This window comes from Zonotrichia leucophrys, chromosome 25 (assembly GCF_028769735.1).
Source record: "Zonotrichia leucophrys gambelii isolate GWCS_2022_RI chromosome 25, RI_Zleu_2.0, whole genome shotgun sequence".
Taxonomy (NCBI): Eukaryota; Metazoa; Chordata; class Aves; order Passeriformes; family Passerellidae; genus Zonotrichia; species Zonotrichia leucophrys.
Window position 1 is genome coordinate 2088764 of NC_088194.1, and position 21804 is coordinate 2110567.

At 59.0% G+C, this 21804-nt stretch overlaps 2 protein-coding genes across 3 annotated transcripts; both read left to right on the forward strand.

Moving 5' to 3' along the window:
* The first annotated feature begins 238 nt into the window (after positions 1–238).
* On the forward strand, positions 239–16014 carry RPRD2 (regulation of nuclear pre-mRNA domain containing 2). 2 transcript variants are annotated; one of them, XM_064732408.1, is made up of 11 exons: positions 239–766; positions 6137–6266; positions 6507–6607; positions 7622–7696; positions 9045–9097; positions 9545–9671; positions 10026–10201; positions 10764–11043; positions 11296–11571; positions 11751–11954; positions 12513–16014. In XM_064732408.1, exons 1-11 carry the CDS (start codon positions 541–543, stop codon positions 15167–15169), a joined length of 4305 nt encoding a protein of 1434 aa, XP_064588478.1. In that variant the 5' UTR covers positions 239–540; the 3' UTR covers positions 15170–16014. The 2 variants fall into 2 exon arrangements, with proteins under 2 accessions (XP_064588478.1, XP_064588479.1); XM_064732409.1 differs by lacking the exon at positions 7622–7696.
* Positions 16015–16132: 118 nt separating this feature from the next.
* TARS2 (threonyl-tRNA synthetase 2, mitochondrial) lies at positions 16133–21515 on the forward strand. Its single transcript, XM_064732410.1, has 18 exons — positions 16133–16271; positions 16390–16604; positions 17179–17302; positions 17413–17534; positions 17608–17725; positions 17840–17901; positions 17986–18064; positions 18151–18294; positions 18370–18468; positions 18983–19149; positions 19228–19390; positions 19464–19601; positions 19676–19753; positions 19828–19928; positions 20218–20319; positions 20625–20697; positions 20776–20890; positions 21304–21515. The coding sequence occupies exons 1-18, from the start codon at positions 16215–16217 to the stop codon at positions 21450–21452; spliced, it is 2106 nt and encodes a 701-aa protein (XP_064588480.1). The 5' UTR covers positions 16133–16214; the 3' UTR covers positions 21453–21515.
* The last annotated feature ends 289 nt before the right edge of the window (positions 21516–21804 follow it).

Here is a 21804-nt window from a genome sequence, read left to right on the forward strand (position 1 = left end):
GTTTTCCCAGCTCAGTGATTCGGGGATTTACGGCACAAACGCCGTTTTTATGCTCGCGCGCTCTCCGCCCCCTCACGGCCAGGAAGGGGGGGGGCAAACGGCTCTGTGGGGGGGGCGCCGCCATCTTGCCGGGCGGGGCGGGCGCGCGCGCGCAGGCGCGGCCCGGCGGGGGGCGGGGCGTGCGCGTGCGCGTCCCGCCGGTGTGCGGGAGTCACAAAATGGCGGCGGGGGGGCGGGCGGCGCGCGCGGGGGGGGCCGGGCCGTGACCGCCTCCGGTACCGGCACCGCCTCGGCTACCGGCACCGCCTACCGGCACCGCCCGGCCGCTACCCGGGGGTCCCCCCCGCGATCCCTCCGGGCCGCCACCGCCTCTTGCACCCGCCGGGGCCCAGCCTTTCCCCCCACCCCAGGCCGGGACCGCCGAGCACCGCCCGAGCACCCCCTGGGCCCGCTCGATCCCCCCGGGCCCCCACTCCCTGCGCCCCGTGAGGCGCCGCCCCGCCGCCCCCCGCGCGGCCCGGCCGCGAGCAGCGCGGGAAGATGGCGGCGGGCGGCGGAGGCGGCGGCCGGGCCTCCTCGTCCTCCTCCTCCTCCTCGGCCGCCGCCGCCTCGTCCGCGGCCGGCGCGCTGGAGGCCTCGCTCGATAGGAAGCTGCAGGCGGTGACCAACACCATGGAGTCCATCCAGGGCCTCTCCTCGTGGTGCCTGGAGAACAAGCGGCACCACAGCACCATCGTGTACCACTGGATGAAGTGGCTGCGCCGCTGTGAGTGCGGGGCCGGGGGGCGGCCGGGGCGGAACGGGGCCCCGCCATCGGCGGCCAGCCCGCACCGGGCACTCGGGGACCGGCAGCGGGGCAGGGTCGGGCTCGTCGTTGGGTTGGAAAGGCTTAAAGCCCGTCCAGTGCCATGGGCAGGGGCACCTTCGCTAGCCCGGGTTGTTCCAAGCCTGGCCTTGGACCCTTGCAGGGATGGGGCAGGCTCGGCTGTTCTGTGCTACCTGTGCCAAGGCCTCGGCAGCCTCACAGGGAAAAATTCCTTCCTGACACCCTTCTAAATCTGTCCCTTTTACTTGAAAACATTCCTTCTTGTCGCGTGTGCATCACCGTGTCATCCTTGGAGGAACACAACATGCTGGTGTGCACCTCAGTGGTGGCACCTTTGTGCTCCTGAATCCACGATCTCCTAGAGCAGCACTCTGGGGGCTCAAGGAGCTGTTTGTGTGCCTGGAGCAGCCCGGGGTGGGCATGGACAGTGTGGGTGCAGTTCTGGGGTTTGCAGTGCCCATCAGGATGTGGCCCTGGCCTGGAGGGAGAAGGTTGCTGTTGGCAAGAGGCTCAGCCACAGCAGCGTTATCTCCACTGCCGTGGGAAAGGTTGGACTCTTCTTGTGGGAGTTCAAGGAAGCTTTGCTTGGCAGGAACATGGAGATAACATTCCCATCCCAAAGTGTCTGTCTGTTGTGTGCTGAACCTTTTGGAAAATTTGGGAGAGTTGGGGTTCCCTCTCAAGGCACTCGTGCAGAATGCAGGAGATCCTCTTTCCCCAGCGTTTGATCTGTTTTGTCTGTACTCTGTGAAATCAGGAGAGGAAGGTGAGAGCTTTGGAGGAGGTGCCCTGGGTCCTCCAGCCTTGCTCTCACTGCCACCTCTCCTGGAAATCCTCCTCCCTTGGGCACCCTTTGGCACTGTGGCATCATCCTTGGGGCACCAAGTGCATGTCCCCTGAAGAAAATCCAGCCCATCTCTCCTTGGGATGTGCCAGCTCCTCTGGATGTGGCTTTCTCACAGTTGTCCTGGCTCTTCTGAGGCCCTCAGTGCTCCTCCATCCCTCCTTCCCCCTTCATCAAAAGCCCCTGAACTGTTCCTACCTGCAGATCCTCCATGCTCTGAGCCCTTGGCCCCTGCCTGGAATTCTTGTTGGATTTTATGGAATTCTTTCAAGGTTTCCCTTCACACCCCTCCTTTTATGCAGGTCCCTCCTTCACCATCTTACCCTGCTCACCCAATCCCTGACAGCAGCTGTGATGCTGCCATGCCCTGACCCCTGATTGTTTGGTTATTCCCTGCTTCCACAGGGATTTTTCCCTGTTTTTCCCTTCATCCTCTGCCCCAAGGACCTCACAGTTCTCGCTGTGGGAAGTCCCTGTCCCAGCCACAGCAAGCACAGGTGGTTCTGGGTTCATTTCTGAGCATTTAAATGTTCAACTCCAAAGCTTTTATCAACACATCAGATCCTCCTGGTGAGGGGGAATGTGGTGGGGGGTTCTGGGGCACAGAATTGTGTCATTTCAGGAAAACCAGGGGTGCTGCTGTTTGCCATGCTGCTGTTGCTTTGGCATCTTGCTTCTGAGCTGTGCTGGTCCCAGGCAGAGCTTCCCAAAGGAATGTTCCTGTTGGACATCCTCCTGAATCTTCACCTTTGGGAAATTCCTGGTGGGAATCCGAGTGTCCCTGCAGGAGGGTTTGCTCAGAGGGTTTAAGTGTGAGTTAAACACATCCAGAGACTCTGAAATGCCATTTTTGTTGGTGCCATTGTGCCTGCTTTGGAGCGGGCTCAGCTCTGCAGTTTCCTCTTTGCCCACATTTCCTCATGATTTAAGCTGAGAGGAGCTGTTCACTCACTGGGTACATCCCATTGCACCCAGAAACACTTGCTTTTCTCTGTGCATCATGTCCACAGCCTTCCTCTGGACCCAGCATTCCTCCTGTATGATGTGGGGGTATTTTGGTTTATAACTTGTGCCTCTAACTTGGCTCTGTATGGTCAGCATCAGGCTGGAGCCCTGCTCCAGATTTCCTTCTGCTGTGTAGATCCTGGATCATTTAAATCGAAGGTTTAGAATTCTTTAAATCAAAGGTTTGTAATTCTTTGTATCAAAGATTTAGAATTATTTGAAATCTATTTGATGTTATTAAGATGTGGAACCACTGCTGTCTGCTGGTGAAACATCTCTGGGATGGAGGGTGAGCAGCAGGAGAATTGCTGGGTTTAACTAAATCACAGCAGCCCCGTTCCAGTGGGATGATGATGTGAGAGATTATTGAGGCTGGCATTTTGGGGAGAGCTGGCTGCAGATTGTTTTGGAGCAGCAGGCAGAGTGCAGCCCTGCTCCAGCTGAATTCCCAGCCCTCAGGGCAGAGCAGAGCACTGTGTGCTCCAGAAAACCCATCTCAGCCTGTCCTGTCAGCATGTTCAGGGCACAGGTTGTGAGCAACAGGTTCTGCTCATAAATCCTTGGCTTGCTGAGTCTGTGCTGGAAAAGCAAAAGCTCCTCCTGGGATGTGGAACTGGGGCTCTGTGAGGTGGCAGTGGCCAGAAGAGAAAGATCAGGGATAAAATCTTCTCCTGGGATATGAGAACATGAGGTGGCCATGGCCAGAGGAGAAGGATCAGGGATAAAATCTCCTCCTGGGATGGGGAGCTGGGGCTCTGTGAGGTGACAGTGGCCACAGGAGAGGGGTCAGGGATAAAAGTTCCTAAACAGGGATTCCATGAGGTGGCCATGGCCAGAAGAGCAGGATCAGGGATAAAAGCCTCCTGAACTGGAGTTCTGTGAGGTGGCCATGGCCACAGGAGCAGGATCAGGGATAAAATCTCCTCATGGGATTTGGGAACTGGGGCTCTGTGAGGTGGCCATGGCCAGAGGAGAAGGATCAGGGATAAAAGCTCCTGAACTGGAGCTCTGTGAGGTGAGAGTGGCCAGAGGAGCAGGATCAGGGATAAAAGCTCTGAAGTGGCCATGGCCAGAGGAGCAGGGTCAGGGACAAAAGCTCCTCCTGGGATGTGGGAGCTGGGGCTCTGTGAGGTGGTAGTGACCAAAGGAGCAGGATCAGGGATAAAATCTCCTAAACAGGGATTCCATGAGATGGCCATGGCCAGAGGAGAAGGATCAGGGATAAAAGCTCTTCCTTGGATGTGAGAACTGGGCCTCCATGAGGTGGCCATGGCCAGAGGAAGGGGTCAGCAATAAAAGCTCCTGAGCTGGGGCTCCGTGAGGTGGCCATGGCCAGAGGAGCAGGACCAGGGATAAAAGCTCTGAAGTGGCCATGGCCACAGGAGCAGGGTCAGGGACAAAAGCTCCTCCTGGGATGTGGAACTGGGGCTCCATGTGGGATTAGGGGTGAGCAGCTGCTGGCAGTGACTCTCAGTCCTTTGCTGTGTGTCCTGGGGCAGGGACAGGGCTTTAGGAGCAGGGAGAGGGCTTGAGGAGCAGGGACAGGGCTTTAGGAGCAGGGACAGGGCTTTAGGAGCAGGAACAGGGCTTTAGGAGCAGGAACAGGGCTTTAGGAGCAGGGACAGGGCTTTAGGAGCAGGGACAGGGCTTTAGGAGCAGGGACAGGGCTTTAGGAGCAGGGACAGGGCTTGAGGAGCAGGGACAGGGATTTAGGAGCAGGAACAGGGCTTTAGGAGCAGGGACAGGGCTTTAGGAGCAGGGACAGGGCTTTAGGAGCAGGGACAGGGCTTTAGGAGCAGGGACAGGGATTTAGGAGCAGGGACAGGGCTTTAGGAGCAGGAATGGGGCTTTAGGAGCAGGAATGGGCTTTAGGAGCAGGGACAGGGCTTTAGGAGCAGGACAGGGCTTTAGGAGCAGGACAGGGCTTTAGGAGCAGGGATGGGGCTTTAGGAGCAGGACAGGGCTTTAGGAGCGCAGACAGGGCTTTAGGAGCAGGAACAGGGCTTTAGGAGCAGGGACAGGGCTTTAGGAGCAGGGATGGGGCTTTAGGAACAGGGACAGGGCTTTAGGAGCAGGGACAGGGCTTTAGGAGCAGGAACAGGGCTTTAGGAGCAGGGACTGGGCTTTAGGAGCAGGAACAGGGCTTTAGGAGCAGGAACAGGGCTTTAGGAGCAGGAACAGGGCTTTAGGAGCAGGAACAGGGCTTTAGGAGCTGGACAGGAATTTAGGAGCAGGGACAGGGCTTTAGGAGCAGGGACAGGGCTTTAGGAGCAGGAACAGGGCTTTGGGAGCAGGAACAGGGCTTTAGGAGCAGGACAGGGCTTTAGGAGCAGGGACAGGGCTTGAGGAGCAGGGACAGGGCTTGAGGAGCAGGGACAGGGCTTGAGGAGCAGGGACAGGGCTTCAGGAGCAGGGACAGGGATTTAGGAGCAGGACAGGGCTTTAGGAACAGGGATTTAGGAGCAGGAACAGGGCTTTAGGAGCAGGGACAGGGCTTTAGGAGCAGGGACAGGGCTTGAGGAGCAGGAACAGGGATTTAGGAGCAGGGACAGGGCTTTAGGAGCAGGGACAGGGCTTTAGGAGCAGGACAGGGCTTGAGGAGCGGGGCCTGTCCCTGTGCCCTCCCTCAGCCCAGTCTGCAGTGATGCTGGAGGGCTCAGTGCCAGGAGAGCCCAGTGCTGCTGGCAGGGCCTCAGGGAGGCTTAAGGACATCAACCTGTGACTGGAGAACCCATCTGAGCTAAGCCCTTTGTGTCCTCAGCTCTGCTCCCCTCACAGGAGGATCTTCTGTGCAGGATCTTCCTTTTGGACTTTGTTCACTCGGGAACTCACCCTCGTGCTGGGAGGGCGTTCCAGCGCCAGGAATGGTTCTGCTGGGAGCTTTTCCAGGTTGTGAGTGAGGGGTGAGCTCCTCACCAAGGGCTCTGGAGCAGGGAGGATGCTGAGCTTCCTCAGAGGAATCCTGGAGAGCTGCAAGGTGCAGCCAGGCTGTGGGGAATGGCTCCACCCAGGTAGGGACAGCTGGAAAATGAAGCAGGATAAGAGGATTGAGGGATCTGTAGATAAAAAGTGATTCTGGTGGCAGGTGAGAGGTGACAGCACACCTCTTGGCACTGTTCCTCTGGTTTAATCCTTGCCTGTGTCCTTTGGTGAAGTGAAGGAGCTCATTACCATCATTTGCATGTGAATGAGTTTCCTAAGTTTACCCACCCACCCCTGAAGGAAGGGATTTGATGAAGTAACTCAGTTTGAACATCAGGAGGGTCAGAGGAGCAAGCACAGCTGGAGGAGTCTGAAAATCATTTGTAAATTAAAGATGTCCTGTGTAGTCCTCAAGGTTTGCTTGCTGGAATTTGGAAACTCTGAAACTTTCCCCAGAGCAGTGCTGAACTTTTGGGATCAAGGTGTGCCTGTTGTGGTGCTTGTGTCTGATGCTGATCTCAATTTTCTTTTGTCCTCAGCTGCTTTTCCTCACCGGCTGAACCTTTTTTACTTGGCCAATGATGTCATACAGAACTGCAAGAGGAAAAATGCCATTGTTTTTAGGGACACCTTTGCAGAGGTGCTTCCTGAGGCTGCTTCGTTAGTGAAGTGAGTAATGAATGAACTAACAGGCTGTTGGGAGGCTGTCTCAAAAAGGGGGAATTTTTCTTCTGAAAATTCTAGAAACATCAGCAGAACTTCAAGGATTCTGTTGGAGCAGCCATATGTGGGCATGAACTGAGTTTTAATTTGCAGAGGGGGCTGGTTTGGGTCAAATTGTCCTGTGGGGTGAGGGAAACCTCACACCAGTGTCCTGCAATCAGGGAGTAAAGAACTCTTGTCTTGCAGGGACCCATCAGTTTCCAAATCCATCGAAAGAATCTTCAAAATCTGGGAGGACAGAAACGTGTACCCTGAGGAAACCATTCTGGCCCTGAAAGAAGCACTGAGTAAGTTACTCACCCTTTGCATTTCTCACCTTGCAAGCTGCCACGTGAGCTCACTGAAGCTGTAGAAATAGTTTGGGGTCACTGAGGGGGAGTGAGGGGCGTTTGCACCTGGCACAGGCTGTGACACAACCAAGTGTGGGACGTGAGCAGCGCTGGATTCTCCTGCTTTACCTCTTTTGTACCTTCCTTAAGGCAGCTGGGAATTCTTTCACATGAGCTGAGAGCAAACAGAACATGAGGCTGAAATGATGCTGCACATCCTGACCAGGGTGCTCTGGCTCTACCTCCTTGTGCTGTTCATTCATAGCCTGGTGGTTGTGGGGTAGGAGAGGCAGGAACAAAGCTGGAGGGTGAAGAATCCTCGATCCTTAGAGGAGGAACACATGGAATTGGTTAAAACCAGGAATTAGCAGTGGAAATCTGTCCAGGGTTTGGCTTTACCCCATCATGAAGAGCTGCAGGTGCTCAGGGGGCCCTCAGGTGTGGTGTGAGGGTCAGTGGCCATCCCAGCAGGAGCAGTGTGGTGTCTTGGGTCGGGCTGTGGCACGAGGACAGGCTGGAGCTGGGTGTTGCATGCTGAGAAGTGACCTTTGTGCTTTTTGCTCTGAAATGGCTCATTTCTGTGAGGTTCCAGGTAAATCAGGTATTGTGGCTGCTTTCCCAATGACAGCACTTGTCTGTTTGATGCTGATTCCATTACAGCCTTCCTAAAGAGTTTCATTTTTAGATTTCTGTGTGTTTTCCCTTTTTACTGTGATTTTTTTTTTGAACTGCCTTAGTGTAAGGGCAAACAGAAACTTGATTTAAAAATGGCAGACCACCCCCAGGTTGCTGCATTCCTGAGTAAACTGAGGTTCTCTTGGGCATCCAGCAGCTCCTCTAAGGAAGTTGGTCGAGGTATTTTAAAACAAATTTCTGTTCACTCTTTCACCGTGCAACTGTATGGCACCAAAACCCAAGATTTTGACAGGAATCCCATAATGCCAGACTGCCAAAAATGAAATGTTTTTCCAGGTACCACTTTCAAAACTCAGAAGCAGCTGAAAGAGTCTCTGAACAAACCGAATAAGCCGTGGAAGAAATCACAAAGTAAGGAACCACTGTGAACTCTGTGCACTAATGCAGAAATTGGCTGCTCAAGGAGCAGAAGGGCTGAGCCCAGTGTGGGCTGAGCCAGCTGAGCCTGCAGGCTCACAAGGGCCCCAAGATGTGCACACCAAGGAGGTGTTGGTAGAAAAAAGACTTTGGAAAGAAAAGAAATGAGGCAAAAATAAGATTTAAAGTGCAGAGGTTTTGGACAGGAGAGGAAGGAGCTGGTGGAACCTCTTGGAAACTGCTCTTAGACTGGTCAGAGATGGAGAGAAAACAGAGAGGAGGAGGAGGAGATGGACATTCCCTTCATGCTCAGGAACTGCCCCAGCAGGCTGGGCTGGGAGGAGGAACCTGGAGCAGTGCAGGGACAGGATGTGACAGTGCAGAGCCCAGACCAGCAGGAGAGAATTTATTGTAAACAGAGTGATTGAATGATCTCACGTTGCACCAACACCCTGAGTGGTCCCCACAGAGGTGGTGACGTGTCAGGTGTGACATGTGGGACACCAGGTGTGACATGTGGGACACCAGGTATGGCCATGGGACACCAGGTATGGCCATGGGACACCAGGTGTGACATGTGGGACATCAGGTGTGACATGTGGGACACCAGGTATGGCCATGGGACACCAGGTATGGCCATGGGACACCAGGTGTGATGTGTGGGACATCAGATGTGACAGCAGAAGATTAAAAGAGTTGGGAGTGTTTATTCCTGGGTTTAACAAACCAGAAGCTGCTTTCCCAGCCAGAACTGGGCTGTGTCCAGCGTGGATGGAGGGTTTAGTGCTTTGCTTCTCATCAGCTCATTTCTTCTTTCCTGTTTCTCCTGTTTTGTCCACAACCTGATGGATTCAGTCTCTTGCCAGCAGGATTCATCCCCCCAGCCCTGTAACCAGGTGTGAGAGTTGTCAAAGCTCTGGGCATGGTCAGACCTAGGGGAGCTCTGCCCACAGCAAACCTGGGCTCTGTGGCAGCTCCAGGTCTGGCACTTGGGGAATGACATTCCCTTCCTTCAGAGAGCTGTGACTCCTTGGATAAAGCTGTTAGATGGATTGACCTTGCAGGGACTCGTTTTCCTGAGGAAAAGGTGTGCCCAGGAAACGTTCAGAGCGTGTTAAACAGCAGCAGTGTCACTGGTTGAGCTCAGTCCCAACCCAGCTGTGCCTGTCCGTGTCCCCATGAGCTGCCTGGAGCACTGGGGGACACCTGCATGGAGGGGAGGATGTGATGGGTAACACATGGAATTATCTTCAAATATCTTTTATTAGGCTGCTTTTTGTGACTGACTTGCCACGGGGAGGCAGTTCCTTCATTTCTTCACAATTTCTCTTTTTCCCCACAGCCTCCACCAACCCCAAAGCTGCTCTGAAGTCCAAGATTGTTGCTGAATTCCGAGTAAGTCTGTGAGTGGAAGTGACCCATGGCACTGACCCCCACCTTGGGGTTTGCATGTGGGGTGAGCCCAGGCCCAAGAATCACCTGGAACAGTGGGGCTGACACGGGGAGGGCCTGGGCAAGCTCAGAAGATCCTTGTGAAGAGGAGTTTGAGGAGTTGGTGGCAAGAAATTGGTCTAAATTCAGTCCCCTGACAGAGAGGGACATGTTGTGAAATGCACAGGCACCTGTAGGGTGAAATGGGGAGTAAATAACCAGGAGATTTGTGGAATTGCAGCTCCTGCTCAGCCCAGGTTTGCTCATTGTGAAATTTGAGGTTAAAAATCCCAGGCTCCACATGGTTCCTGGGTTAGCTCTCGCTTGGAAGCAGTCTGGAGCCAGAGCAGAGGCAGGGCTTGTGTTCCCTGGAATGTGATGAGGAGGCTTTTCCTGTTTGCTTTTTTCCAGCCCCAGTCCCTCATTGATGAGCTGCTGCTGTACAAACGCTCAGAGGATCAGATAGAGCTCAAGGAGAAGCAGCTTTCCACTATGAGGGTGGATGTCTGCAGCACTGAGACACTCAAGTGCTTGAAAGGTAAAGCCCTGAGGGCACTGAAGGTGTTGGGGGAGCTCCTCAGTTCTGTCAAGATGGGAAATGCCAGAATTTATGTGTGGAAACTGCCAGAATTTCAGAGTGAGGTTAAGAACCAGCAATCAGGAGCCAAAAATCTTGGCTAGGTGGGATTTCTGTGGAAATTCTCAGGTGCAGAACTCAGACCAACTGTCTGAAAACCAAAACTCTGCCAGCAACCAGGCCCTGGTCACCCCTTGCAGATCCCAGTGGATGATCTGGGATTGTGCAGCTCCACTGTCCCAATATCCCAGGTGCTGCCATTGAAGCCACACTTCTGTGCTTTGCCTCATTTCCATGGTGTTCATCTCCCTGCAGATAAAACAGGAGGGAAGAAGTTCTCCAAGGAGTTTGAAGAAGCAAGTTCAAAGCTGGAGGAGTTTGTCAATGGTTTGGACAAGCAAGTGAAGAACGGCCCCTCGCTCACCGAGGCGCTGGAGAACGCTGGAATATTCTACGAGGCACAGTACAAAGAAGTCAAGGTGGTTGCAAATGTAAGTGTGACTTTTCTGGAAAAGGCCTCATCTCTCCATTTAAAAATTTGTGGGGTTGGTGTAAGGGTGGTTTCCAAAGAGAGCAGAGTGGAGATTTTGGGTAAGACAAGGATAAGCTCTCAGAATGCAGCAGCTGGAAGCTCAGTTTGTGTGTGTTGCTGGAATGTTGGATACACTCTGGATTCTTTAACAGGGCAAAATTACAGTTAGTGTGACAAATCCTGAATTCTAGAAACTTGGGATTGATATGAGAACTAGATGAGCAAAGAAAGGACAGTAGTAAAGTGTTATAAAAACAACCAGCACCCTCCAGAACCTGCCAAAAGCCCCAAATGGGCTGAACACATTTGTTAAAATATGGGGGGGTATGAAAATTGTTTTAAGTCAGTGGAAGAAGGTTTTATCCTCCCCACTTTTTGTGGTTGTTGCCCTGTGAGAAGCTGAGTTCTTACCATTGCAGGGTTCAGGGATTTGGGATTGGTTTTCTCAGGCTTTGTGTTGCTTCCTTAAGGAAGTGACTGAGGCGTGAAAGATCCCCAGTCCAGTGTCCTTCCTTCCTTAGGCCTATAAAACATTTGCCAACCGAGTGAGCAACCTGAAGAAGAAGCTGGACCAGCTGAAAGCAACCCTCCCTGATCCCGAGGAGTCTCCTGTCCCTTCTCCCAGCATGGATGCTCCATCTCCCACGGGCTCCGAGTCCCCTTTCCAGGGCATGGGGGAGGAGAGCAGCACCCGCTCTCCCGCAGGACGCAAGGTGGTTTCTCCAGAGCCTGCCACAGATAATCGGGATGTGGAGGACATGGAGCTCTCTGATGTGGAGGATGATACGTCTAAAATCATTGGTATGTGATTGTGCTGTGGGGATGAAAAAGGAAACCAGGATTTTCCAGCTTCATCTGGGATGTGGAGGAGGCACAAAGCCTGGGCTGGGGCTGGAGGGTTTGAATCTCCCAGTTCCACAGTGATCATTTCCATCTCCCAAAGCACTTATCAGAGATGTTTTTACATCTGTGGGAATCAGAATTGATGTTCCCTGAGTCTTTTTAGGGGGACTGAGTGACCTTTCTGCTTTTGTTTCCCCCTGTGTGCTGCAGTGGAGGAGAGGAAGGACAAACAGGCAGCTCCAGCCCCGGCCCCTGCCAAGGCTGAGAGCGTCCCCAAAGCGGTGCCATCGGCTGCTGCGGCCGCCACAGCCTCGGGGACAGCGGCCACGCCAGCCCCAGCCCCTCCAACACCCCCAGCTCCAAAGGTGGTGAGCTCAGCTCCCATCCCTCTGGCACCAGCACTTGCCTTACCCAACCTGGCCAACGTGGACCTGGCCAAGATCAGCTCCATCCTGAGCAGTTTGACGTCGGTGATGAAGAGCACAGGTGAGTGCTGAGCTGGGCTGTGGGCACTAACGGAGCTGGGTGATCATTTAAACCTTCAATTATCTCAAAATAAACATGAGGGAGTTACTGCTCTCAGAGGTCTGGCTGTGCCTGTGGGGAGCCTGAGTCACTTGTGTTGCCAGAGCAGCTCAGGTGAGTGCTGTGTGCTCCCGCCCCAGGTGTGAGTCCCGCCTCGAGACCTTCGCCAGGGACCCCGACCAGCCCCTCAGCTCTCACCAGTGGCCTGAAGACTCCTGTCCTGGGAACCCCATCTGCTCCTTCGAATCCATTAGCAAATATTCTCTCCAAAGTGGAGATAACTCCGGAAAGCATTCTGTCAGCTCTCTCCAAAACGCAGACTCAGACGGCGCCAGCGCTGCAAGGTACTGGGCTGGGTGCTGGGGAGGGCTGGCAGGGCTCTGGGGGCAGGGGCCAGGCTGAACGTGCTGCTCTGCTTGTCCTAAAGTGAGAACACAGGGAGGAAATGGAATGTTCACTGGACGTGTTTTACGTCTCTGGCACGTGTGGGTGGTCTTTGTCAGGTAGCTCAGGTGTCACGGACCAGTGAGATTTGTCATTTCCCTGTCCTTGCTGCTTGTGCTGTGGCTGAATCACACGTATCTGGAACATTCCCTGAACAGGACAGGAGACCGAGAGGTTCTGCTCCTGTTCTGGCACCTTGCCATGGTCACCTGGCCAGCAGGGCAGGTTCTCCCACTCCTGGCTGCAGACCAGGATGAATTCCTACCCATGTGACTCGATGGTGTAATTTATATTTGTACATCAATCCAAGCCTCTGGCAGAATATTGCACCTCACTGGGAGCAGCAAAATCCATTCCCCTTCATGGCTGGGGACTGGGGGGTGTAAAGTGCCAGCACAGGAGCCTCGGGGTGGTTTGTCTCTGCCCTCAGTGCCTGATGCAGCCGTTGTGTTTTGCAGGGCTGTCGTCCTTGCTGCAGAGCGTGGCTGGAAACGCCGTTCAGTCAGGAGAAGCTGCCTCACAGAGCACCTCGGCATCGCCAGCCAACACAACCGTGCCGTGCTTGAAGGGGAGGAACGTTCCTTCCAATCCACAGCCCTTTATAGCCAAAAGTTTTGGTTATTCTCCAAACTCAACCACCGCAGAGGTTTCCTCCACTTCAGTCAATAAGGCTCCCGTCGGACATACCCCAGCACTGTCAAGCTCTGGTTTTAAGCCACCAACTAATTCCCTGGGATTTTCCAGTTCCCACCCTACCAGTCCTTCCTCCCTTTTGCCAACAGAAACCTCACTGAGTCAATCCTCCGAAATTTCAAAAGCCAAGCTGGAATCAGAACCCCCTTCTCCCAGCTTGGAGATGAAGATACACAATTTCCTGAAGGGAAATCCTGGCTTCAGTGGCCTGAACTTGAATATTCCCATCCTCAGCAGCTTGGGGTCCAGCATGGCACCGGAGAGTCACAGCTCTGACTTCCAGCGCGGTCCCACCAGCACTTCCATGGACAATGTGGACGGGACGCCGGTGCGCGACGAGCGCAGCGGGACGCCCACCCAGGACGAGATGATGGACAAGCCAACGTCGAGCAACGTCGACACGATCTCCCTGCTGTCAAAAATCATGAGCCCCGGTTCCTCAACTCCCAGCAGCACAAGGTCTCCTCTGCAGGGCCGGGATGATGGATATTCCCAAGAACTTCCCAGTTCCGTGCACGGCTACCGGCCCTTCGGCCTCGGCAGGGAGTCCCCGGCCGGCCTGTACAAGCCACCTGTGGACAGCAGGGAGATGCCCTCCTCCTTGATGGACTCCTCCCAGGAGAAGTTTTACCCGGATACGTCTTTCCAAGAAGACGAGGATTACCGTGACTTCGACTACTCCGGGCCGCCGCCCTCGGCCATGCTGAACCTGGAGAAGAAGCCGGTCAAGTCTATCCTGAAATCGAGTAAACTCCCCGATTCTGCAGAGTACCAGCCAGTGCTGTCCAGCTACGGGCAGCGCTCGCAGGAGTTTGGTGTGAAGCCATCCTTCCCCCCGGCCATGAGGTCCATCCTGGATCAGAGTGAGAGCTGTGACCCGCTGGCCTCGTCCCCAGGGATGTTTGGGAGCTACGGCCGCCGGGGGAAGGACTCGGCCTCGGACGGGTCCCCATCTCCCAGCAAGAACGACGTGTTCTTCACGCCGGACTCCAACCACAGCAGCCTGCCCAAGGCCGGCCTCCCGCAGAAGCAATACTCGGACTCGCCCCACGCGCTTCCCCACCGCTCCTCGCTCTTCTCTCCCCAGAACGCCCTCCCCAGCCCCGCCAGCCGAGCGCCCGCGGCGGCCGGGGACAAACCCTTGGCTTCCTCCATCTCCGCCACCTCCACCATCGAGTTCAAGAACATGCTCAAAAACGCCTCCCGCAAACCCTCCGAGGAGAAGCATTTTGGGCAGATCCCCAAAAGCGGCTCCGGCGAGGTGGGGAGCTTGTCCGGGGCTGCCAAGGGCGAGCCGCAGCCGCCGGAGGAGCACTACCGCATCGAGACCCGCGTCTCCTCCTCCTGCCTGGACCTGCCCGACAGCACCGAGGAGAAGGGGGCTCCCATCGAGACGCTGGGCTACCACAACGCCTCGAGCCGGGGCATGTCGGGGGAGCCCATCCAGACCGTGGAGTCCATCCGGGTGCTGGGCAAGGGCAGCCGGGGCCACGGGCGCGAGGGGAGCCGGGCGGGCTGGTTCGAGCTGAGCAGCGGCGGCAGCGCCTTCGACAACGGCCCCGCGGGCTCCTCGGAGCTGCCGGGCATGGGCGGCTTCCCGGGGCCCTACAAGGAGCACGTGCCGCCCTTCCCGGAGAGCGTCAACAACTTCCGCACCAACAACTTCGGCTCCGCCTTCGAGCACCACCTGCCGCCGCCGCCCCTCGCTCCGCCGCCCCTGGAGCACGGGAGCCCCTTCCCGCGGGAGCCCGTGGGGCCGCCCGCCGTGCCCCCGCCCGCTCCCGCCAAGGACCACGGCGGCCTCTTCCCGAGGGACCACCCGGTCCCTCCCCGCATGCCGTCGGTGGATCACGCCAACCCCTTCTCCAAGGAAACGCCCGCGCCGCTCCCGCTGCCCCACGGCGTGCCGCCGCCGCCGCCCTCGGTGGAGCACGCGGGGGTCCCGTTCCCCACGCCCCCGCCGCCCCCGGTGCCCGGGGATCACAGCGGGGTCCCCTTCCCCGCGCAGCCGCCGCCGGCCGGGGAGCACGGCGGGGTCCCGTTCCCCGCGCCGCCCCCGCTGGAGCACGGCGCCTTCCCCAAGGAGCACGGTACGATGCAAGGGACGCTGAAGGAGCACTTCGGGGCGGGGGCGCAGCCCCGGGACCCCCTGCCCCGCTCCCGAGAGCCCGCGGGGCCCGGAGCTCTGCCCCGGGAGCAGCTCGGGGGGGCCGCGCGCGGGCTGGGCCCCCCCGGGCACCGGGAGCCCTCCGGGGGCCGCGGCTCCGTCCTGCTGCGCACGCCCCGCGCCGAGTTCCGCCCGCGGGAGCCCTTCGGCGGCAGAGACCCCTTCCAGAGCCTGAAGCGGCCGCGGCCGCCCTTCGGCAGAGGGGGCGCTCCCTTCTTCACCCCCAAGCGCCCCTTCTTCCCTCCCCGGTACTGACGCAGCTCCCGGGGCTGCCCTTTCCTTTTTTTTTTTCTTTTCTTTTTTTTTTCTTTTTTTTTTTCTTTTTTCCTCCCCTCAACGATTCCTGTAACCTTCTCCTAAATTAAATGTTCTGTACTTTTCGGTTGGTTCTAGCCCCAGCCCCCTTCCCTCCTTCCCCCCCGGCCCCAGCATTGGGTGAGACAAGAAAACAAGACACAAAACTGATGTTTTAACGAGAAGAAGCCACGTTGCTGTTAAATAAAACCTTCGGTAGTAGTTGAAAGAGTTAAGACAAAAAATTAAAAAAAAAGGAAAATCTCTGAAAGCTTCGAGAGGAGCGCTGAGTGGTGTTGGGGTGTTGGTTTCCAGCCGATCCCCAAATTGCTGCTGCAGGGAGGGGAGACCTCCCTGTTCCTCCTGTCTGCCAAAAGCACCAAAACAAGGCAAAAAAAGGGTCGAGGAACCCACCCAAACCCACCTTGGAGCTCCACGGGACTGGCAGCAAGAAGGCCCAAGCCTGTCCCCCTGCTTGGGAAGACTGAATGGGTTTGGGTTCATTTGGGGATCTTTGGATTTTTGTTTTGTTTTGTTTTTCCCCCCCGGGATCACTGTTGACTTTCTACGTGTGTGTATATAGCAATCACTTTTTAATTCCCTCCGGGATCGTTCACCACACGCAGCCGGAGCCCGGCGGGGGCTCAGAGGGGTCCCCCCCTTACACCCAGAGCCGCCCCCGCGGCTTTTATATGAAGTTGGGATTTTACTTGATTTTATTTTAATTATTTTTTTGTTGGTTTTTAGTTGCCTCCATCGTACCTGTTTGGTACCGGTGTGGGCTTCAGGATCTGCATAAAAACTACCAAACAACCCTTGGCGGGTCCGTTCTTTCTCGCGTTCACCCCCGGTTTGAGTGATCCATGCGGCTCCTTCCCCCCCGCGCCCTCCATGGTTCCGTCCTGTCTGCGGCGCTGCCGCACCGGCGGGCGAGTCCAACGCGGCTTCCGTGGGGGGGTTGCGGAGGTCCATCCCCGGTTCCGGCGGAACGGGCGGAGCCTCGGCCATGTCCACACGCGCCGGTTCGCGGCTGCTGCTGGCGGGAGCCCCGCGGCGACACCGGGTGCGCTCGGGACCCCCGGGACCCCTCATCCTTCATCCCCACCCCGCCCCTGCCCGCTCCCCCCGGGCCCTGAGCCCCAAGGGCGTCCCGGTGACCCCGCCGTGATTCCCGTCCCCAGGTGTCGGGGCCGGAGCCCGAGCGCCTCCGGCTCTTCCAGCGGCTGCGGGCGGCGGCGGCGGAGCGCTGGGACGGGCCCGGGGATGGGGCGGGCGGCGGCACCGGGAGCGGCCGCCTCGCACCGGGGACCCCGATCCGCATCGCGCTGCCCGGCGGGCGCCGCCTGCCCGGCCGGGCCCTGCAAACCACCCCGTTCCAGGTGGCCACGGAGCTCGGGTACGGCCCGAGGGCTTCCCACGCTGTCCCCGGGGGTCCCCGCAGTGTCCCGGCAAGGTTCCCGGGCCCCTCAGGGTGTCTGCAGGGTCCAAGTGTCCCCATGGTGCCCCTATGATCCCCACAGAGTCCTCACAAGGTCTGCAGGGTCTGCAGTGTCCCCACAGTGTCCCCGTGATCCCCACAAGGTCTGGAGGGTCTGCAGTGTCCCCACAGTGTCCCCGTGATCCCCACAAGGTCTGGAGGGTCTGCAATGTCCCCACAGTGTCCCCGTGGTCCCCACAGAGTCCCCACGAGGTTCTCGGGGTCTCCACAAATGTCCCTGTGGTCCCCACAAGGTTCCTGGAGTTCCTGCTGTGTCCCCATGGTCCCCTCAGAGCTCCCACAGGGTCTGCAGGGCCCACAGTGTCCCTGTGGTGCTCCCGTGATCCCCACAGAGTCCCCACGAGGTTCTTGGGGTCTGCGCAATGTCCCCATGGTCCCCACGAGGTTCGTGGGTTCCTGCTGTGTCCCCATGGTCCCTATGATCCCCACAGAGTCCCCACAGTGTCTCCACGGTGTCTCTGTGTCCCTGCAGAGCTGGCCTGGCCCAGGTGGCCTTGGTGGCCCGGGTGAACGGGACCCTCCAGGACCTGGACCGGCCTCTGGAAGGTGACACGGACCTGGAGCTGCTCGACTTCTCCACACCTGAGGGGCGGGAGGTGAGCCTGGGGTCTGGGGGGCTGAACCTGCGCCTGGCTCTCCTCACAACCCTCGTGTCCCCAATGTCCCCCGTGTCCCCAATGTCCCCGTGTCCCCAATGTCCCCCCAGGCTTTCTGGCGCTCCAGTGCCTGCGTCCTGGGGGCGGTGGCTGAGCAGATTTTCGGGGCCACGCTTTGCAGCAGCCAAGCCACCGAGGATGGCTTCTTCTGCGACGTGCACATGGGCAGCAGGTAGGGCTGGGCAGGTGCTGCAGGGTCCTTGGGATGTCCCCAGCGTGTCCCCAACGTGTCCCCGTGTCCCCAGGACGGTGCAGAGCGCGGAGCTGCCGCTGCTGGAGGAGGCCTGTGCCACGTTCGCCCGTGCCCGGCACCGCTTCGAGCGCCTCGAGGCCACGCGGCAGCAGCTGGCCGAGCTGCTCAAGGTGTGTCCCCCTCCCCAGAGTGTCCTGGGAGGCCATTCTGGGGACATTGGGACCCTCGGTGTCACCCCTCTAATGTCACCAAGCCCCCATCACCCATCTCCTGTCCCTCCCCAGCACAACGCCTTCCAGCTGCAGCAGCTCGAGGAGGTGACGTCCCCCACGGCCACGGTGTACAGGTGAGCACAGGGACACCTGGGGTGGCCGTGTGCCACCTCAGCTGTCACCACAGCTGTCCCCACATCTGTCTGTTCCTCCCTCAGGTGTGGCCCCCTGCTCCAGCTGTGCCCCGGGCCCCTGCTGCGGCACACGGGGCTGATCGGGGCCCTGCGGGTGCTCACGGTGGGTGTCGGCTGAGGGTCCCTGTGCCCTGCCCTGCTCTTGGCTGGGGTCCCCGGTGCCCCTCTGATGTCCCCCTGTGCCCACAGAGCTCGGCTGCGCTCTGGGGGGGAGCTGGGGGTCAGTCCCTGCAGCGCGTGGCCGCCGTGGCCTTCCCCAGTGCCCGGGAGCTGGAGCAGTGGCAGCGGGCGCAGGAGGAGGCGGCTCAGCGGGATCACCGCAGGATCGGCAAGGTGGGAGCCCTGCCAGGGGCTGGGGGGGCCCTCACAGCCGCGGGGGTCCCCCCAGTAACTCCCTGGATCCTGCAGGACCAGGAGCTCTTCTTCTTCCACAAGTTCAGCCCTGGCAGCTGCTTCTTCCTGCCCCGCGGTGCCCACGTGTACAACACCCTGGTGGAGTTTATCCGGGTACGACGCCATCATCTCCTTGTCACCACATCACCCACACCCCACTGCACCCCATCCTCACCATGGCTGGGCATTGCTGTGCCCCACAGACCCCGCTGCACCCATCCCCATCACTGCTGTGCCCCACAGACCCCACTGCACCCATCCCCATCACTGCTGGGCATTGCTGTGCCCCATAGATCCCAGTGCACCCATCCCCATCACTGCTGTGCCCCACAGACCCCACTGCACCCATCCCCACCACTGCTGTGCCCCACAGACCCCACTGCACCCATCCTCATCACTGCTGTGCCCCCACAGACCCCACTGCACCCATCCCCACCATGGCTGGGCACTGCTGTGCCCCCACAGACCCCACTGCACCCATCCCCACCCCAACTGTGCCCCCACAGACCCCAGTGCACCCCATCCCCTCACACCCAGACCCCTCTGCCCACCCTCCCAGTCCCTGCAGCCCCCCATGCCCGATGCTGTGGGGCTGAGCTGATGTCCTGCCCTGTCCCTGTCCCCACAGAGCGAGTACCGGGCCAGGGGCTTCAGCGAGGTGGTGACCCCCAACCTGTTCAGCCCCCGGCTCTGGGAGCTCTCGGGGCACTGGCAGCACTACAGCCCCCACATCTTCTCCGTCCCTGCCACCCCCGAGACCCTCTCGCTCAAACCCATGAACTGCCCGGCCCACTGGTGAGTCAGGCGGCCCTGGGGTGCCCTGGGGGGGCTCCTGGGGGCAGCCTGTCTGTCTGTCTGTCCGTCCCTCCCCAGCCTGATGTTTGCCCACCGGCCGCGCTCCTGGCGGGAGCTGCCCCTGCGCCTGGCGGATTTCGGGGTCCTGCACCGCAACGAGCCCCCCGGGACCCTGACGGGGCTGACGCGGGTCCGGCGCTTCCAGCAGGATGATGCTCACATTTTCTGCACCCTGGAGCAGGTGTCTGTGCCCCTGAGCCCTCGCTGTGCCCCCCAGAATGTGCCACCTGCCCTCCCTGACATCCCTTTCCCAGCTGGAGAGTGAGATCGATTCCTCCCTGGATTTCATCCGCGCCGTCTACGCCGTCCTGGGCTTCTCCTTCCGCCTGGCCCTGGCCACGCGTCCCGATGGATTCCTGGGGGACCCTGAAACCTGGGATCGTGCTGAGCAGGTGGGATGGTGCCCCCCATGTGTGCTGTGCCCCCTGCTCTGTGCCCCCCTGACCCTCCCAACCCACCCCTGCAGCAGCTGGAGCGGAGCCTGAGGAATTTCGGGCAGCCCTGGGAGCTGAGTCCGGGGGATGGAGCCTTTTATGGGCCCAAGGTGAGGAATTTGGGGAGGGGGATCCCCAAAGGGGACAAACCAGGATCCTTCTGGAACTTCTCGATTCCCACCAGATCGATATCCGGATCAGGGATGCTCTGGGGAGGCAGCACCAGTGTGGCACCATCCAGCTGGATTTCCAGATGCCTGAGAGATTCGAGCTGGAATATGCCAGGTGTTGGCAGGGGAGCAGGATTTGGGGATTTGTGGGGGCCAGGATTGGGCTGGGGTTCGGGATTGTTGTGGGGGGATCAGGGTTGGGGCTGGGGGAGCAGGATTGGGATTGGGGAATGTCAGGATTGGGGCCTGGGAGGGGGGTCAGGATTGGGATGGAGGGGCAGAAATGGGGCTGGGGGGGTCAGGATTTTGGGGAGTGGGATGGGGAAGGCAGAATTGGGGATTTGGGGGTATCAGGACTCGGACAAGGGGTCCCCCTGCCCCCCTGACCCCCGTTTTCCCCCCAGCCCCAGCGGGAGCCCCGCGAGGCCGGTGCTGATCCATCGGGCGGTGCTGGGCTCCGTGGAGCGCATGGTGGCCGTGCTGGCCGAGAGCTACGGCGGGAGATGGTGAGGGGGGACCCCAAAAGCACCCCACAGCTCACCCCCAGTCCCTCAGACAGCCCCAGCCCCGGGACAGAACCCCCAGGTCCCAGGAACACCCCTAAGTTGTCTGGGCCCCCTCATCCCCAGTGTCACCCCTGTCCCATTTTGGGACAGACACTGCCCAGTTTTGGGGACACAATCCCCAGGACACTCTCTGCATCCCTGAGATGCCTCCATCTTTGGGGCCCCTCCATCCTGGGGGCACCCCTGCAACCCTTGGGGCACCCCGTCCCTGTGTGTCACCCCCAGTGACCCCTGGTGCCCCCCAGGCCGCTCTGGCTGTCCCCACTGCAGGCCATGGTCATCCCACAGACCCCCGAGGTGGAGGACTATGCCCGGGAGGTGAGTGTGTGACCCCCTGTGACCCCCCCAGCCACCCCTCCGTGCCCCCCGTGCCCCCCACTGACTCTGGGGGTGCAGGTGCAGGCAGTGCTGAGGAGGGGGGGCCTCCTGGCTGACCTGGATGGGGACCCCGGGACCACCCTGGCACGGAAGATCCGCCGGGCCCAACTCGCCCACTACAACTTCCAGTTGGGTAAGGGTGGGGCAGAACCCCCTGGGACCCCCTTGGGAGCCCCCCAGGACTGGCTGGACACCCCCATCCACATCCTGGGTGCTGCTGGGAAGCAAAACTGAATCCCCTGGGAGCCCCCATTATGAGACCCCCTCAGGAATCTGCTGAGACCCCCCAGGAGCTCAGTCCCCCCTTGGGAATTCACCAGCACCCCCTTGAAATCCACTCAGGACCTCCCCAGGAGTGTTTTAGGGACCCCTCTGAGACCCCCACCCCCTTTGGGACCACCTTTAACCCCCCAGGACTGTTCTGGGACCCCCCCAAATCCTTGCCCTGGGACCCCGCTGGGTGGGTGCTGTGTTTGGGGGGTGCCTGTGCGGGTCGGGGGGCTCGGGGACCCCCCGTTTTCCCCCCTGACGGCCGTGCCCCCGCAGTGGTGGGGCGGCGGGAGCGGCAGCGCGGCACCGTCAGCGTGCGGAGCCGGGAGAACCGGCAGCTCGGCGAGCTGGAGCTGCCCCGGGTGCTGCAGCGGCTGCAGGAGCTCAGGGACAGCCGCGTTCCCGACGCCGAGCAGCGCTTCTGACCCCCCCTCACTCCTATCGGGGGGCCCCGGGACCCCCCAACTCAATAAACTCTGGGAAATGTGCTGGATGTTGTGGGAGCTGAGACTGGGGCACCTCTGAGTGCTTGGGGTGCTCGAACCCCCCTGAACACCTGGATCCCCTTCCTGAACACCTGAGATCCCCATTGAGATTTGGGGGCCCCTTCCCGAACTCCTGGGTCCCCCCTGGGGGGCAGGACCCCCCCCAAACCCCCTGGATTCCCTCCCCACAGCCTGCCCGGGTTGCAATTCCCGGGTTTGCATTCCCGGTTTTCCGTTCCCACGTCCCTTCCCTCTCCCGAGGTGCCCCCGGCACTTCTGGGTCGCTCCAGCC